This window comes from Centroberyx gerrardi, chromosome 8, assembly GCF_048128805.1.
Source record: "Centroberyx gerrardi isolate f3 chromosome 8, fCenGer3.hap1.cur.20231027, whole genome shotgun sequence".
NCBI classification, from domain to species: Eukaryota; Metazoa; Chordata; class Actinopteri; order Beryciformes; family Berycidae; genus Centroberyx; species Centroberyx gerrardi.
Genome location: NC_136004.1, coordinates 5,033,314 through 5,051,570, shown reverse-complemented (window position 1 = coordinate 5,051,570; position 18,257 = coordinate 5,033,314). Strand labels below are relative to the sequence as shown.

At 39.2% G+C, this 18,257-nt stretch overlaps 2 protein-coding genes across 2 annotated transcripts in view; one reads left to right on the top strand and one right to left on the bottom strand.

The window, feature by feature from the left end:
• Positions 1-447: 447 nt before the first annotated feature.
• LOC139933195 (alpha-(1,3)-fucosyltransferase 7) lies at positions 448-13,038 on the top strand. The gene is made up of 2 exons (XM_078285199.1): positions 448-454; positions 9,419-13,038. The coding sequence occupies exon 2, from the start codon at positions 9,473-9,475 to the stop codon at positions 10,514-10,516; it is 1,044 nt and encodes a 347-aa protein (XP_078141325.1). The 5' UTR covers positions 448-454; positions 9,419-9,472; the 3' UTR covers positions 10,517-13,038.
• Positions 13,039-16,064: 3,026 nt separating this feature from the next.
• The window catches only part of npdc1b (neural proliferation, differentiation and control, 1b), a 33,686-nt gene continuing 31,493 nt past the window's right edge, over positions 16,065-18,257 (bottom strand). Inside the window, exon 12 of the mRNA XM_078285146.1 lies at positions 16,065-16,136. Within this exon, the coding sequence (XP_078141272.1) occupies positions 16,065-16,136 (72 nt within the window). The remainder of the gene's footprint in view (positions 16,137-18,257) is intronic.

Here is an 18,257-nt window from a genome sequence, read left to right as displayed (position 1 = left end):
CTCACGCGCCCAGGTTGATTGACAGCCAGCACAGCCCCTTGAAAGACAGCTGTCACTGATCGCTCCACAAACATTGGATGGACGCCAGGCTTTTAAAGGTTTGTGCTCTGCAGTGTTTTGACGTTTGAAAACTGAAGGGCCAATCATAATGCGGGACATCATCTCAATATGTGGGACTCAGGACAACGGCTTGAAATGCTGTGCAGTACAACATATTGTACATACGCCTGGTCACCCTATGTAGGCTAGGCTGTCAACGACTTGACTATTGCTGCTTGATGCTGCTGCTAATAGTGACTTTCTTAGCCCTGTAGCCCAGATTCTCTCGTTTGCTAACATCATTTTTTCATTTTACATATTATAGTGAGTGGCTGCAAGACGCCCTCGAAAGCAAGAAGGGCGAAAGTAGAAGAGAAGTAAAGCAGAAGGCAGCTAGATGGACTCAAGACAACAGGTGAGAGGCAGACTGGGGAGTCAGACGGTGGCAGGGCAAGCTGACTTACCTTCATATTCATCATGCAAGGAAAAAAATCTATCCAATGAAGATTGTTACATTTTATTTAGAGTCTTCAGCTTGTACTATTATGACAGAAATATAATAAGATAATAGAGGATTAATCACTAAGATATATATATATATATATATATATATATATATGTATTTATTTTTATTTTTATTTAATATTTAGCACAGGCAGACAGAAATGCAGAGAGATGAGGGGGAGAAAGAAGAGGACAGTGAGACAGAAAGACAAGAGATAGAAGCAAATATAACATATGAGTAAAGTAAAGGGATATAACAACACCGCATTGCTGCACTCCTGAAACAGAGATTCTTACACAGATGCCCCTTTTTTCATTTGAGCACCTGCCCCTGAAGAACTCTCTGCACGTCACACACTCATTTCACTTCAGATACACACTGTGGGTGTGACAGTGTGGGGCAGTTAGTATACATGGTATAGTCGCATCAGCTGTGTTGGTGCACCATAGAAATATATAATAATGTAGTGGGAAATATAAAGGTGGGTAAACTATGGCGTCCGGTCGGTGGTCACCGTAAGGCAAACAACCACCAATAAAACAAAACAAAACAAAATTACTTATATTTTCGGTAAAGCATTCTTTTTTTTGTTTACAAATGGTTACATGCATTTCTCAATTTTGACTTCACACTTTCAAAACTCTTCACACAGATTGCACAACAGCACTCTATGTGGGCCAAACTGTGAAGGATTTTTCATTGCTTTCAATTTTCAGAACTCTTCAATTCATTTCTCACTCAAACCACCAGCAAAACTGTATGCAGCCTCTCTACAGCCCGTTTTGCAAAATTGCAATTTGTTTAAATACTCTTTTCAAAACTGTTAAATTCAAGTTCAAAACCTAACATACAAGTGGGCAGCAGTTTGTTAAATCTCAAATACTATATTGAAATATATTAAATATATTCAAAATCTTAAAACAAAAAAGTAGATATAATGGTTGAAGTTATGCAAATGACCCCAACAACAGCTGATTCCCATCTCAGTTGGAGGCCTACCCAGATCTACCCAACTGTAAACTACATCAATTTTACTGTATTACAGTATTGGAATTTTTGTTTCCATTACTCATTTTGTGTATTGTGCAAAAACAAAGCGCACTGAAGCCTTTACTGCAGAATTTCTATGACTCATTCCTGTAGCATATAATGTAGTACATTCAATAAAGACATTATTACATTTCTTATACTATACTATTACATTTCTTATACTATCAACCAAAGAACAAAGTAATATAAGGTAATTACAATAACAAAAGAGAAAATATACAGAAGAAAAACTAGAGAGCACAATTATTTTGGTTTCTCTTGAATAATTCAAAAGCAGATTGCTCACTTTTTCTAACTTGCCACACACATTCCTAATGCCTCACTACTTGAACAGCACAGTATGACTGACTGGCCAATTAAGGCCACCTCAGTAGGCCCTCAAAGTGTAAGGCTCAACCCTTACAGTGACATAGCATTCAAAATTTGGTGTTATTTCACCCATAGATGGCGCTATAGCAATATTCAAACTTTCAGTTGCCATAACACACTGGCTTTGTCCCATTCAGTTGACTTTCAGCATAGGTGTGTCTGTCTCAAAACTTTTAGTGTTATGTCCCCACTGTGCAACACCAACCCCAGTGACTAAGTAGTTAACTACAGGTTTGCAACGCACAAGACTGTGACTTCAAATCCCACACTCACCACTGTCTCCTCACAGTAACAAGTTGTAGGTTGAAATCTCTGCCCCAGTCTTTTATACAGTACACAGATGCAAATTAATTAGCAATAAATTATATTACAGGCTACCACTTTGACAATTCAGTTCAATTTAATTGTAAAGTTTTTCCATTGCCTCCGTTGTTCAACCACATTAACTGATAACAGTGGCAAAACATATTCTTGGACATTAAAACCACAAAAAATCTCTAAACGCATCAGCTTTAAAGCCAAGCAATAAGGAGAAACAGATATATTTGTTATTATTTTTATTGAAAGTCTAATTTTTTTTAGACTTAGGATTTAAAATCCCCACTTTAAATATTTTATAAGGATATTGAGCAATATATAAATTCTATCCTATTCTCCTCCATTAAGAAATGTGTGAAATGGATAAATATTTGTCTTTTTCTTTGAATTATGTTACATACCACTCTATTTTGTATGTATTCTATGTGTAGGCCTACTTGTGTTTTTGTATAATTCTTTTTCCAAATTACAAAAGCTGAAACATTCTGGGTCTAGATAACATAATAGACAAAATATGAAAATGATTATTGATTATTGATTTATTTATACCCCATCACTCAAAAGGTTCACAAATCAATGAGCTTCCAATTACTTGTGCTTTATTTCCTAAGGTGAAGTAAAACAGAGGCGGCCCCCTGCTGCCCCCTAGTGCATTTGGGACATTGGGTTTTGATGGGGTACTATGACCATATTACTAATACAATTCATAAAAAATGTTATCATAATATCTATGGTTTTATCACATGTCCATTTATAGCGATAATTTCTCATCCCAAGCTGTGAAAAGCATTGCAATATGGAATATTCCTGGTGTAAATAATGGTAAGAAAGGAAAGCTTTAGCAGCAGTGAGGCATGGCTGCAAAAACATAAAAAAAACTGTATACTTCATGCTTTGTAAGCATTATTCTTGTGAAATAGAAACTCAGTAGTGAGAAATGCTTGTAGCCATTGTACCTAATAGGAAACCTGAATTGCAGCAAGGCATGTGAATCACAACGAATGAAGAGATTAAAATGCAGAAACAGACAAAATGCATGGAATAAAAAAATAACTGAAAGAGCAGTAAATGAAGGGGGATGCACCGGAAAAGTGGGCGAGTATGGGGAGCCGCCTGTTTCACATCAGGCACCTAACCAAACGAAGAGAGTTGTGATTTGAACGAGTCCACAGAATGAGGCCCGCCGAAGCACTTAGCCGTTATGATGTGGTTTGTGCCTATAAGAGTCATAACCTGGGTTGTGCCCCTTTCTTCTGCCATGCTGCAGTAACAGGAAGGAAGGACCAGCTTGCGGTTTAGAAATCTAAAATTCATCATCTCTGTGCTTAAAAAAAACAACCACCGCAGCCTGTTGGTTGGTGCTATTCTTCTGAACAGCAGAGGTGTAAGAGATAGCAACATTTATGTTGGCACTGCCACAGCTGCACAAATAGACTGGTTTGAAACATTCAGTCCCTGCAACAGCACACATGTATTTATCATAGCTGGAGAAGCAGTAGAGTGGTTCGATCCAACGGTGTAGTTCAGGGTAAACCTGCCCAAACTCACATTTCTCAATACTCAAAAAGAGAACTCCATGCTGAGTTCTCTTTTTCAAGACTCTTCATACCACTCTCTGCAGCAGCATGCAGTCTTGCACAACAGTTCATGTCATGCCTCTGCCTGCATGTCTCAAAATCAAATGATTCACAGACACCAGCACTAGTTTTCTCCCAGCAAGAACACTTTGTCAGTCAAAACACAATGAGCTAAAAAAAACACTAACAATCTTTGAAGTAGTAAATTATTTTGTGCTCTCTAGTTTTTCTTCTGTATATTTTCTCTTTTGTTATTGTAATTAGCTTATATTACTTTGTTCTTTGGTTGATAGTATAAGAAATGTAGATTATGTCTTTTTTTTTTTTTTTTTTTTACAAACTTTGCATTACAAACCAGAGTGGCACCTCTTTATAGAATGTACTACATTATATGATACAGGAATGAGTCATAGAAATTCTGCAGTAAAGGCTTCAATGCGCTTTGTTTTTGCCAGGGTTTTTTTTTTTTTTTGACATACAGTAATTACAAAATACACACAATGAAAAGTAATGGAAACAAAAATTCCAATACTGTAATATAGTAAAATTGATGTAGTTTACATTTGGGTAGATCTGGGTAGGCCTCCAACTGAGATGGAAATCAGCTGTGGTTGGGGTCATTTGCATAACTTCAACCATTATATCTACTTTTTTGTTTTAAGATTTTGAATATATTTAATATATTTCAATATAGTATTTGAGATTTAGCAAACTGCTGCCCACTTAAATTTTGGATGTTCAGTTTTGAATTTAATTTAATTTGAAAAGAGTATTTAAACAAATTGCAATTTTGCAAAACGGGCTGTAGAGAGGCTGCATACAGTTTTGCTGGTGGTTTGAGTGAGAAATGAATTGAAGAGTTTTGAAAATTGAAAGCGATGAAAAATCCTTCACAGTTTGGCCCACATAGAGTGCTGTTGTGCAATCTGTGTGAAGAGTTTTGAAAGTGTGAAGTCAAAATTGAGAAATGCATGTAACCATTTGTAACATGTAACCGTTTTTTTGAGGGAAAAAAAAAGAATGCTTTACCAAAAAAAAAAAAAAAAAGTAATTTTGCTTTGTTTTGTTTTATTGGTGGTTGTTTGCCTTATGGTGACCACCGACTGGACGCCATAGTTTACCCACCTTTATATTTCCCACTACATTATTATATATTTCTATGGTGCACCAACACAGCTGATGCGACTATACCATGTATACTAACTGCCCCACACTGTCACACCCACAGTCCAAGAGGCAGGGTGTGTATCTGAAGTGACAAGCAAGAAATGAGTGTGTGTGTGTGTGTGTGTGAAAAGAGGGGGGGTGGGGGGGGGGGGGTGCAGGGCAGGATTTCCTAAAGCCACTAGGATGTGTTGAGAAAAAGCCTTGTGTTTTATTAAAGGACTTTTACAGAGCAGCAGACAGCCTGATGCCATGTCAGGTAAGTGCCAACCAAACTTACTTCTCACTTTGTGCTTGTGAAATAGAGTTGACACACCTTTTTGAGTTGATATCAAATTTGAAGATATAAATTTATAGCATATGGAACTAAGTATATAGAGTTCGTAGCCTCAGAGTGATGTAAGGGTGCTTTCACACCAGCCTTGTTTAGTCCGTTTGAATCGAACTCCTGAGCGTTTATACCCCCTTGGTTCGGATCGTTTGGGGTGGTGTGAACACCCTAATCGAACCCTGGTGCGGACCAAATAACCGCTCTCTGGTCCACCTCGAACAGGTGGTCTCTGGCCGCTTCCAAGTGAACTGTGGACCGGTTCATTTCTGGTGAGAACATTCGAACCAATCTCAGGAAGCGAACCATTTAATCTGAATTTTATTGGTTAAAAACAACGTCTTCACATCCTGTTTTGGTGACTGGTAAAACTAGCGTTTGCATGGATCAACTTTTTGGGATTTTTGCATGATTGCAATCGTCAGCTCTATAGTTTGGAATGGACCAACTTACCTCACTCGTCCAGTATGGCAAATGCCAACAAGTCGTGGTAGGATCTCATCAGAGCCAGCCTTCTTCTGTGATAATATTGTCTGATTGCAGCATGTTCCTCGAAATGTCCGTATTATTAAATTATTTATTATTATTTTATTCTTGACAGCCGTTCATATGCGCAGGGGCGGAAATCACGGGGGGGGACAGGGGGGTCCGGACCCCCCCTTCCTGGGACTAACAGAGAGTTGTCCCCCTCAATATATCATTGTAAACATAACTATATAATTTGAAATAATATAATAATATGCATTGAAAGCACTTGTGCTAATTATAGACGCAAAACAATGCGTTTTTAAGTTTCGAAAGATTGCGCCCCCCCGCCCCCCCCCCCCCCCCTCTCATATGCCTCACAGTGGTTTGGTCCACTGCCTACCTGACTCCCCGAACCCACACACACATCAGCCCTCGGTACGAGTGTGTGTGGAGGATCTCTGGAAGTGTGTCAGTGGTGGCTGACCTCCAGTAAGAAGTTACTTTGCAAAGGTTAACTTAAAACAAAGGATGTGTCAGACATTTTTCTTTACTTCTACCACTCAATAGAATAAAACACATTCACAACTGTAACCAGACTAGATGTTGTTCGCTCCATTACCTCGCGGTTGAATCTTGTGCGTCAGCGTGTTGGTACGGAGCAGCCGCGTCTCCTAATGCATGTGTGTGTATGGAGGCAGGAGGTCTGTCCACAATTAAAATCGTCATAACTCGCTGAATTTTCGACCGATTTTCAAGCGGTTTGGTTTGTTACAAATGCCAGACATGTATTTATGATACAGGATACTTGGTTAAATTAAAATGCGGGTTTTCATACCAAAATACTTTATCTTTTGTAGATGGTAACAGTAATATTTCTATAATATAATATTTAAGATTAACTTACCCTATGTAATTAGGTTCTAAGTATATTATTTTTTTCTTACTGCATGTAAAATGGCTGCCACTATGTTATTTTGTTCATAATTTTGGAAATAAATGAAGACTTAATTAATAAAAAAGACATAATTACAACAAACATTATGTTAAAATATAAGTAAGTTTCTGGCAGGCTTCATAGCGTTCTGGACTTTTACACACTGACAGCAAAACATTAGAGATCTGCTTTTTCGGGAAAACTAAATCTAATTAGGCATATATTAGCTTTAGTTCAGTTAATGGGTGTTGCATCTCACCTACTACTGTAAATAACCTGCATGCTGTGTGTGTGTGTGTGTGTGTGGGGTGTGTGTGTGTGTGTGTGTGTGTATTTGTCAGCCAGTCAGTTAAAATGGCAGAGAAAAGAAAAACAGACATCCGATCATTTTTCAGTGCACCGAAACGCCAAGTAAAAAGACCCCAGTAATATCAAAGGCAATTTGATAAAATCTTCATAAGAAAGGAATGAAGTGCTTATGGAAATGTTTCATAATGGACCTCTATATACATTTAATACAACAGTACTTTTGGCGGCACCTTTGGTGTCCCCTTCAGGAATTGCTCTTGAGAAATTTTTCTGTTTATTGTCCCCCCCAACAGTGAAATGAAATATCCGCCCTTGCATATGCGTAATCCTCTAGAGTCTCCATGATATAAGATATAGTATAGGCAGAAGTTGCGAGGGTTTTGTTGTATGTTTACCAAATTACCGGAGCCAATTTACCGGAGATTTTTTTATTTGGGGGGCGGTTAGACAAACAAAAAACGAATAATATGATGCCCCATTGTTATTGCCATACAATGACACACAGCATCAATCAGTTCTACTATCTACTATGGAAATTTGCACTTTACGTCATTCCTGATATGTGTGCCATATGCTGTCACCATTATGCGATGCCAAATGCCAAAAACTCTCCCCCTCTCACCATTACGCAATGCCAAATCTCTATCTGGACCGTTTGACTTTTGGCTTTGTGAAAGCGAACCGAACCAGCTGAAAAACGAAACAATGTATCATTCTCGCATCAGGTGCGAACCAAGGAAGCGGACTATCAGGTGTGAAAACGCCCTAAGTTCCATGAAAACAAGGCATTTTCAGGGAAATCATACTTGAAATAATGCTATTCTGAATATAATGAGATGTTTTTTTTCCCTTGTGGTTTTTACTAAAGATGAAAAGACATGTTCAATTTAGTTTCGTTTTATGAATCAAGGCATTTTCTTGTTTCATCCTTTTTAATATTATATTAATTTTGCTACTGAACAGTAAGAGTGTTGCTGTGATTTGCGCAATACAGATGATGAAATCCTGACCTCAAAAGAACAAAAGATCAAGTACAAGCAGTACTTTTGCCACACTAAAAGGACAATATAGACAGCAATATAGCTTTCATGAATGTTCAGACTGTAGCTCCTTTACAATTAAAATGGAGCTTTATTCTCTCTCCAATTTAACAAGCAACTTCATCTCATGCTGAGTCTCAATTTGATTTTTCTTGAAACAAGTTAACCTTCCGTATTGTAAAATAAGGAAGGTCATTCCACTTGTTTCAAGACACTGCAACCTGTTTCCATTAAAATGCTGAAACAAGATGAATTGGAATGATAAGAGGCAATGAATTTGTCTCAAGAAAAAACCTTGATTTTAAAGGTCCCATATTCTCCACTTTCCAGTGTTTTATTTTCTGTCTTGAGGTCCATTCAAAGCTGTGTGTGTGGTGTCATGTACCAAAAACACTCTCAATCCATTTTTACACGTTCATTTTCCAGCATCTCTCTGAGCCTTACCAAGAACAGGCTGTTTCTGTCGCTGTGTCTTTAAGGCTCATTAATATTAACGACCCTCTGTTCTGATTGGCTAACCGTTTCAAGAGTGAAACGTGAGACACCGCAGCCCGTCAGCTACAGGTAGGGAAAACTCTCCGGTAATAAACAATGACAGCCGCTCAACCGCTTTGAAAACAACACTTTGTTAGTCTATTATTTCTTAACATTATTTCCAAACAGCTCGTTTAGAGGCTCGATACTTTCACCATGTTTAGATAGCACATCCAACTCCTTTATAATCAAAGAGGCATGGGGAATCCTGTTTTACACGATATGGGACTTAAGCGCAAATTAGACTTCTCCGTCAACGAGGGGGCCGCCATGGCTGACGTGCACCTCTCCAAAAATTTAACTATGCATCGGGCGACGCACGACTGCGAGAACGGTGATTGGCCCGCTTCGTATTTCCTCCTACCTGTATCCGGTTAATGTCCGCCGATAGTGAAGACAGTGGAGCAGATAGAAGAGAGACGAGCTGAGGAGAGCTGCAAATATATTGATTTGTAGAACACTTCATCCCCAAACTATAAAGACTACCAGATGTCACTGAATTCATGGTGAGAAATATCCCAGAACACGAGTTTCAGAGAACGTAAACGCTACTACTTCTTCTGTTATTACTTCCATGTTAACAAAGCACACTACTGCCGTCTAGTGTTTCGGTGGAGTACTGCAAGATCACCAACGTGAAACCATAAATGTTTTCACCGCTGTACACCCCACCCGGCGTGCCCCCCGGCGTCGTTGACGGAGAAGTCTAATTCACGCTTTATGACATTAAGTTACTTGTGAAAACAGAGATTTTCCCATTTTAACAAGCAACTTCCCATCCAGGAGCTGCGTACCCGTGACCTGTGTCCGTCTGGCCTGGAATACCTCCCGGCACCGATGAAAACCTCTGCATTTAGACTCTTCATCATCTTCTTCCTCAGCCTGTCCTCATACCTGCTCCATCGCTGCTTGTTGGACCACGGGTTTCATTTGATGAGGCGTTATCCACACGCTCCTCAGAAGAACATCACCATCCTTCTGTGGCGCTGGCCGTTTGGTCGCTCCTACAGCCTCGATGGAGACAAATGCCTGGAGATGTACAACATCAGCCGCTGTTTCCTCAGCGACAACACCTCCACCTTCGCCACAGCCGACGTCGTGGTCTTCCACCACCAGGAACTGCAAACGGCCGATTCCTCGCTACCCCTGCGCCTGGCTGGCCTGGCTCGCCCAGCCTCCCAGCGCTGGGTATGGCTGTCAATGGAGCCTCCTGTCAATAACAGAAACCTCACCCATTACAACGGCTTCTTCAACTGGACTATGAGTTACAGACGGGATGCCGACATATTCATCCCTTACGGAAAGACCGTGCGAGGAAATGGCACTCCCAGCTACGTGGTTCCTCGAAATCGTTCTTGCCTTGCCAGCTGGGTGGTCAGCAAATACCAGTCCAATCAGGCGAGGGCTGCCGTTTACCAAAGGCTAAAGAAGTATCTCTCGATAGAGGTGTACGGTCGCTGGAACAAGAGACCTCTGTCGAGCACGAAGCTGTTGCCCACCATCGGACGCTGTCTTTTTTACCTGGCGTTCGAGAACTCAGAGGCGACGGACTACATCAGCGAGAAGCTATGGAGGAACGCTTTCCAAGCAGGGACGGTGCCGGTGGTTCTAGGCCCCAGCAGGGCCACCTACGAGGCACTGGCCCCCCCCGGTTCCTTCATCCACGTGAAGGATTTCCGCAGCACGGCAGATCTGGCCGCCTATCTCAAGAGTCTGGCTTCCGACAGGCAGGCCTACGAGGCGTACTTCCAGTGGCACCGCACTCACAGCATCAAGACCTATACGGACTGGAGGGAACGGCTGTGCCAAATCTGTGTCAACTACGGCAGATTGCCACCTAACAAGGTGTACCATGACCTGGAGGGCTGGGTTAACAGATAGGAATCAGCTGTTTATCTCTTCATACACTGCCCACAGAAACATACCAAGGTTCCAAAGTTCTTTAAAGGATAAGGCTGATGTTTTTTATTGCATTTCTTACCGTCAACAAATCCTATAAAAATAACAAAATCAACAATGAATTTGTCTTGAACAAGTCTCGTCCATGTAGCCGATGCCCAATAAAGCCATGTCTCAGTAGCCACAGAACTCCATTGTATTAAAAAAACGATTAAAAACTCGTCACAGAGCCATGCTGCTGCTCTGCAGCATATTTCATCATCGTGATGCACCGGGCCAGCCGACTTTTTCCTCAAACAACTTAATAAGCCGACCGTAAACACGTTTTCCATCTCAGGAAAGTAGTTCCGTAGCACCGAAAATAGCCCCCGGCGTAATGAAGAATTTGTTCCCATTTGAATTTGATTTGGTAATAACTACAATAGCCTGACTTTTCATGGTAACAGTTAGCGATTTTTAAAATTGAAACTATGTCTTTGTGAGCTGTAAAGGTTTTTAGCTTACAATTGGAGCCAATTACTTCCGGGTTGACGGCTAAAAAGGGAATGTGGAAAGTCATGGGAGTAGAGCAAACGCATTGTTGATTTTGTTATTTTCATAGGATTTGTTGACGGTAAGAAATGTATTTAAAAACACCAGCCTTATCCTTTAAAGAACCATTTCTGCACTCCTTCGTTTATCTGCCCTTGTATAGCCTCATTTGCAATTGCACAACATATACTATGGAGGGGTTTGGTTATTTTCCACATTTATGCCATCACCCACCATCCAGTAACTAAGAATTAAGAACATCCCAAAGAACCATATATGGTATGGTATGGTATTAAAAGGTTCTTGAATGGTTCTTTGTGGAAGAAATGGTTCTTCTATGGAATCCCTCTGAAGAACCATTTTCGGTTCCAGTTTGCACCTTTATTTTTCTGTGTGTGGGACCACTAAAATGTCTTGGTTAGGACTGCTGAATTTCCACATACAAATCTGAAATACCATACTTCTGTAATTTGCTGCAGGATTGTCTGTGTCTCACAAAAACAAATCACAACTGGTTGGACCCTGTATAGCGAAAAAACGGAAGTGGGGACTGTGTGTAACCATAAAAAAAGCATTTATCGGTTGTTCTTACCACAGTGGCAGGTTCCTCTGGGTGACAACAAGGTACCAGATAGATGGAGCTGTAAATCATCTGACAGAATTATGTTTAATGGAATTATTATACTAAAATACTGGATAAGTTGCTGAACTAATATGTCATCAGCTTTGTCCTGTTGTCCAGGTCTAAAATGTAAATGTATCTTAGCAATAGATGCATTTAAGGGACTGTACAGGTGTCAGCTTAACACCTAAAATGTAAAGCTACTGTAGATAATGATTGCTCACAAGCTCACATTCAGATACATGTATTGACAACTGACAATAGTGTGCTACCTCTCAGAGAGGATCCACATAGGCAAGATAGGCAATAAAAATCGTGACTCGAGTCATATGATTTGGACTGAGTGTGTGTCTGAAGTCATCATTTTGACTAGAGACAAAGGTTGACTCATAGAGATAGAGAGCCTAAGTCCCTCCCCTTCCGGTGAACCACCATGGGACCTTATTTCGGAAAAAATATGTACAGTAGTCAACGGCGAGAGACAAATAATTGTTTGATCCCGTTTGAATTGTGCCATGAATTACACATATGATGTTTTGTCAATTTAAAAGATAATTTTGCAAGTCAAGAAAGTTGCAGTTTGTCATAAGACTGTTGAAGTATAAGACTGTGAAAATACGTAATTAGAAAGACTACACACCCAAAAGTCGCGTAAGTGACGTAACTTCCTCTCTCCACAAGCTACCCAGAGCCGCTGAAGCGAAGTCCCTCTCAGATAGCAGGAGTATTATACACAACCTGGAAGGTAGACAGTAAAAACGGATTTAAACTGGTTTAGGATAGTTTTAGTACAGTGGGGGCTAACGTTAACGCGATGCCTGTGTGTTTCCTATGTTTCGTTCCATGTTGGTGTTGGTGACGTATATTGTGCGAGACGAGAGATGTAGTTCACTGAGCGGTTTCACACAAAACTAAACGTTACTTTACTGTTTTACGACAAACTGCGACTTTCTTGACTTGCAAAATTATCTTTTAAATTGACAAAACATCATATGTGTAATTCATGGCACAATTCAAACGGGATCAAATAATTATTTGTCTCATGCTGTTGACTACCGTACATATTTTTTCTGAAATAAGGTCCCATGGGGGACAGCGGAAGGGGAGGGACTTAGGCTCTCTATTACTTAACGGGGCATTGAGTAATCTGTAACGTTTGTCGACCTCTATTGGCAACCGGTAGGAATTGCAACAACAGCAGCAGAAATTGTCCCAGCACACTGTACTATGGGCTGACTTTCTTATTGCCCCTTTAAGATACTGACTTTGATTTGATATGACAACTTGAAAAGACATGAATGTGTATTATCATAAACATTAAGTAAGTAGTAAAATACTTGAACTAAACTTGTCTTGATCTTATTTGTTTTTGACTTGGATTTTAGTATGATTTCAGAACTGACCTTATTTTCTTGTGCCACGTTTGAGACTTGAATCCCATGACTGTTGACTCAAGGAACTGCCATTGGATCCCACCTCAGCCCGGCACTACCAGCTGCTGCCACCAGATGCCCTTCTTCAGCTCAGAATGAAAAGAAATCTGCTTTCTCTCATCTCTTGGGATGCTGAAGGCATGACTGACTCATGAACTGGAAGTCGATTCGGCCCGTTGAACCGCAGCTTGCAGCAGTGTTTTTGTTTTGATATTTCTGAAGCAGAAATGGAAGGGTTTCTTTCCAAAAGCACTTACTATAGTAAGCATGTGTGAAAGAATTTGCTGCAAAATAGTCTCCATTTCATTTAGTATATAATAATGCTAAATATTTACAAAAAAACATAGGTGATTCTATCCTCAAAAATATTATTTTGTAAGCAAATGTCTTAAGATGACTCCTATGATTGGACTGTTCAACAACATCAGTGAGTGGAACTAACAACTGAACTCCTGACCATTGATTATGTATATATACAGTATATATATATATATATATATATATATATATATATATATATATATATATATATATACTGTATATATATATATACTGTATATGCATTTATTAGTATTATTGGCATTTATTTGCATTGTCTATATAGTCTTATATTATGTACATTGCCTTTTTTTTTTTTTAATCTTATTACCTTTTCTTTACCTTTTATTATCTTCTGTACTTGTTTTTTCCTTGGTACGTCTGCCAATTTCCCCAAGGGGATTAATAAAGTGATATCTTATTATATCTATATCTTATCTTATGATGATTTGTCAGCAATGCTACAGTGAAAGTTAAAGGGGATAATGGATGGACTAAAATGATTCCCAGATTCCCCAAAATTGGAACTATTCCTGTGGTTATTTTCAGAAAACACAGACAGCTCACTTCAGATTATATAAATATTTATTTCTTTCAATTCCAGCTCTGGTATATCCACATGCATGCCAAACAATCTTAGTAGTGGTAAAGAAGTTCCTCTCATCCCGAGTGAATACAACTCATAATGTTTAATGTTTTAGTCTGAAAACAGTCTGTATCAAAGGTAGCTAGCCTAGGTAGTAACTTGTTCTAGAGATCCTTCACAAGACACATTCATTAGAGAAAGAATGACCAAAAGAATGGCGACAACCACTTTCATCCCTCGGTTTTTGTTACGCTCTCAGCATCGGAGAAGGGAAAGCAGAGCTGCGTGAGATTTAAGAAAAAGGCAAACGAGAGGAGAACTTGATATTTTCGGACAATTTCTCATCCCTTCGACCAATAAATCCAAACAGCTCACTACAGCGGATGTTGTTCTCGTTCATTTTGTCCCGCAGGCTCGATAGGTTTGAAAAACAGTCTTTACAACACAGTTGAAGATCTCCTCCAATGACAATACTCCCTGGTATCTGCTGTAGATATATGCTTTTAAATAATTACACTCATGTATCTATGTATCTGTGCAGGTCAAGTACAGTAGAACGTCCTCCTTCAGTGTAAGGAGAGCTGAGAGGCTGAAACAGTGGGAGTAGGTTTAGTAGAGGAGCCACAAGAAGCAGCTTTCCTGAGAGACGACAATAGGCCACTTTTAAATACAGGGTTCCTACACATTCTCCATACCGAAAATCAGTTTTCATTTCTTGACTGGATTTTCCCGGGTGTTCAATGTGATGTATGATCATAACGGCACGGCGACGAAGCTGTATCGCCCTACAATTTAAGATTATTATACACAACGACAAATATCGCAATATGGGAAACGACAGAGGGTCTACAATGTGTTCTCAAAACCTGGAAATCGTCAAATTCATTTCCCAGACGTGTGTAGGAACCCTGCAGATACAGTCAACACAAGGAAAACAAAATGACGGTTCAATATTTGACACGGCACTCGGAAATCTAGAGGAACATGTGTACAAACACACTGGTAAGTGAGAGGTAACATTTCTTCCCTGTACACGTTAGCAGCTATATACAGAAGATCACAAACCATGGGGACAAGCCATGTTAGTCAGGTACCGTATGTACAGGATGGGGTCGCTCTGGTTCAGAGTTCTAGGTAAAGAAGTTTCAAATTCCTTTGAAATCATTCAAGTTATTTCTATATAGAGTTAGCAAGTTTGCACAAGAAACTTGTAAGAACTGTAAATGCATATTGACTCCCAGTTTTCATAACACAGCGTCATCAATTCATGCATAGAGGAACTAGACTGAGAACACAAAGGCTACATAACATACTGTCACGGATCACGGTGCTGCATGTGGGTGTGTCCATGAAACATTAAAATCACATCTGTTTTTAAAAAAAGACCAAAAATAAAACCAAAGCTGCTCGTGGGAACTAAGAGATATTTACTCTGGTCAATGACTTGGATCATTAGATATGTAGATCTATATCTATCCATTAGTGAATTGGCAGAAATACTTATTCTAGCTTCATTGGCATCCAAAACAAATTGCACTATTCCCTACGATGTCCTGTCCCATGTGTCACAGTCTGTTCTACCCATCAACACAGGACATTATTGTCAATATATATGATATTCAATCACACTAAGAGTGTGTCTGCTACTTTAACCTGACATTAGTCTGTCATTTAGGAGTTCTACTTGATATTGGCTGAATGTTGTTAGAGAAAGCAGTCAGCAAAAGTAGGAAAAAGAGAGAACACATAAAAGTAAACAAAGTGGCTGCAGAATGGGAGACGTTGGTCCCAGGTTCAGTCCCGTCTTTAAGGAGAAAACAGTCCTGTGCTGCTTCGAGTCAACAACGCCCTTTAATGTCCACGAACGCCTCATTCCTCCTTCATTTACCTCAAATCCTCCATCACATCCATTAAAAGGGCTGGACAAACCTGAAGTGTGTATGTGGACTGCGTGTGTGTGTGTGTGTGTGTGTGTGTCAATTCATCTCTGTACACGCGCGAGTGCCGCGTTCAGTGTGTAAAACATCCAGAAAGTCCGGGTTACTTGTGGAACCTCTGAAGGTAGAGGGTGGAGTCGTCGAACAGCGGGTTCTTCACCTCCATTTCCCCTGTCTGAACACGGACAGAGAGAGAGAGAATTCTGGGTAACGTAATTCATCATCAGAAACAATCAGCTTCACTGGCTAAGTAAGTTTGCGCATACAAGGGATTGGACTTGGTAGACGGCTTGCATGGGTCACATTATGCATAACACAGTGTTTTGAACAAAAAAGTAATAGAAAGTAATATAAAAAGTGGTATAAACTGGTATAAACTAAGTATAAATAGGTTTAAATATGTAACTACAGTATACAGAAAGTATGGAGTTGAGTATATACGACTTGACTATATGATAGTAGATGCAGATGCTGGGTACCACCGTATTGATGCCATTCTAGAAACAATTAATGTGTATTCAATCATGTTATTGACTGGTTTAGGGAAACATGAAGGGCCTCATTCCAAAAAACACAGATGATTCCATTCTCTAAAATGTCACTATTTTGTAAGTAAAGGGGTAAAGATAACAAATACATAATTTTCAATAGTGTTTTATCTTCTTGCCAGCAATCATTTTATCAGAGGGGGGGTGTCACATTTTCTTATTTTGGAATAAAACTCTTCACATATTGAAAGTCAGTATATGGTTTTCTTTTACTGATGGCTTTACTATAGTGCAGTTCATTTTCAACTAAAACATTTGCTTGCTGGATTTCATGAATATTGAGTCAATATTTCACAGATGATTCTATTCTCAGAAACACAGAAACTTTCTGAGCGAGGTTCATAAAATGACTCATACTTCAATAGTAGCCGATAATGTGTTTCATTTTCATTCCACTAATATTTTTTTTCTATTCCATTTTTCTCTTAGTGGTGGATATTTGACTGATGTGAGATTTTGAAGGCTGATGACTGATATTTTCTGCTGATATTCAATACCTTGAAGTTTGACAAAAAATTTAAATTCTTGTCTGGGTGGAAAATCCATGAGACACTAAAACTCTCCACTGAAACCCAGGCTACTAATACTGATACTGATACTCATACTCATACTGTAGTTTTTCTAAATCGCTCGGATGCATTTCTCGAAACCGTAACCTCATTCTCAAAACTCCACACAACTGGCCACGGTACTATTTCAACTCTCATTGTGTTCACACTAAATGTCATTTTGCACAACACTAAACGCAACTGTCATCTCATTTGACTATGACATGCTGGTTTAAACAGATTGTACTTTTGTCAGTTGGCTATGGACATTTCACACTCGCACTGACACAGCTGTTCATTGCGTATATCATTGCATGCAAAATCCTATGTACAACAAGCATTGCATTTGTACAAAAAAGGCCAATGTCAGGTGTGATTCCAGTGAGTCACTTCCCTAGTAAGTTTATCTTTAAGTGAGAAGATGACAGTGAAAGTGCACCTGTATGTATTTTCGGATATAGTGAGGGGAGCTTGAGAATTTATTTTCTTCTGAGATTGAATCCATCCTACACCCTGAGATTCATCCACTGAGATTCCATTGAGAGACCTGTTGTCAGCTTTTGTTGGCTAAAAAGAAAGAATAACTACAATTTTGAATGGCAAATAATGTTCAAAACGTATAGCTCCAACCTGAATATGAGGTCTGAACAGCATAAGATATTAAATGTTGATCAAATATGTATAATATATAGAATTTTCTCATTACTTTATTGTAATAGAAAACATTGTATAGGTCTCAGACAAAAAAAAAATCAAATAATTTCATTTGAAATCATTTTGTACCCCCAATTGTGCAAATACTCAAGGGGTGTACACACTTTTTCACATCTGCATTAGCATTTTTTGAATGGGTGGCATAGTACTGTGAGACCCACTTTTACTGTTTTGGGAATTGCACTTTTGAGAATGAGGTTAGCTTTTGGGAAAATGCATCTAAGTGATTGAGAAAAACTGTAATACTAATACTAATAATAATACATTTTCAGGAATACTTGTGTGGAATCTGATCAAAATGTCTTATTAGAATCAATTCAGGTTGAGGTCTTCCCATAGACAACCAGTGTATTATTGATCAATTCTACTATAAATATGTAATCAATCAAACTGCATCATATCCATCATCTCAGAGGTGGACCACACTGACTAAACCACATTAATTGATTTTTAATAAAAAGCCAATATCAGCCCCATATATCGGCC

Excerpts from the sequence above, each read along its gene's own strand:
- LOC139933195 (XM_078285199.1), top strand. The coding sequence starts at position 9,473 with ATGAAAACCTCTGCATTTAGACTCTTCATCATCTTCTTCCTCAGCCTG.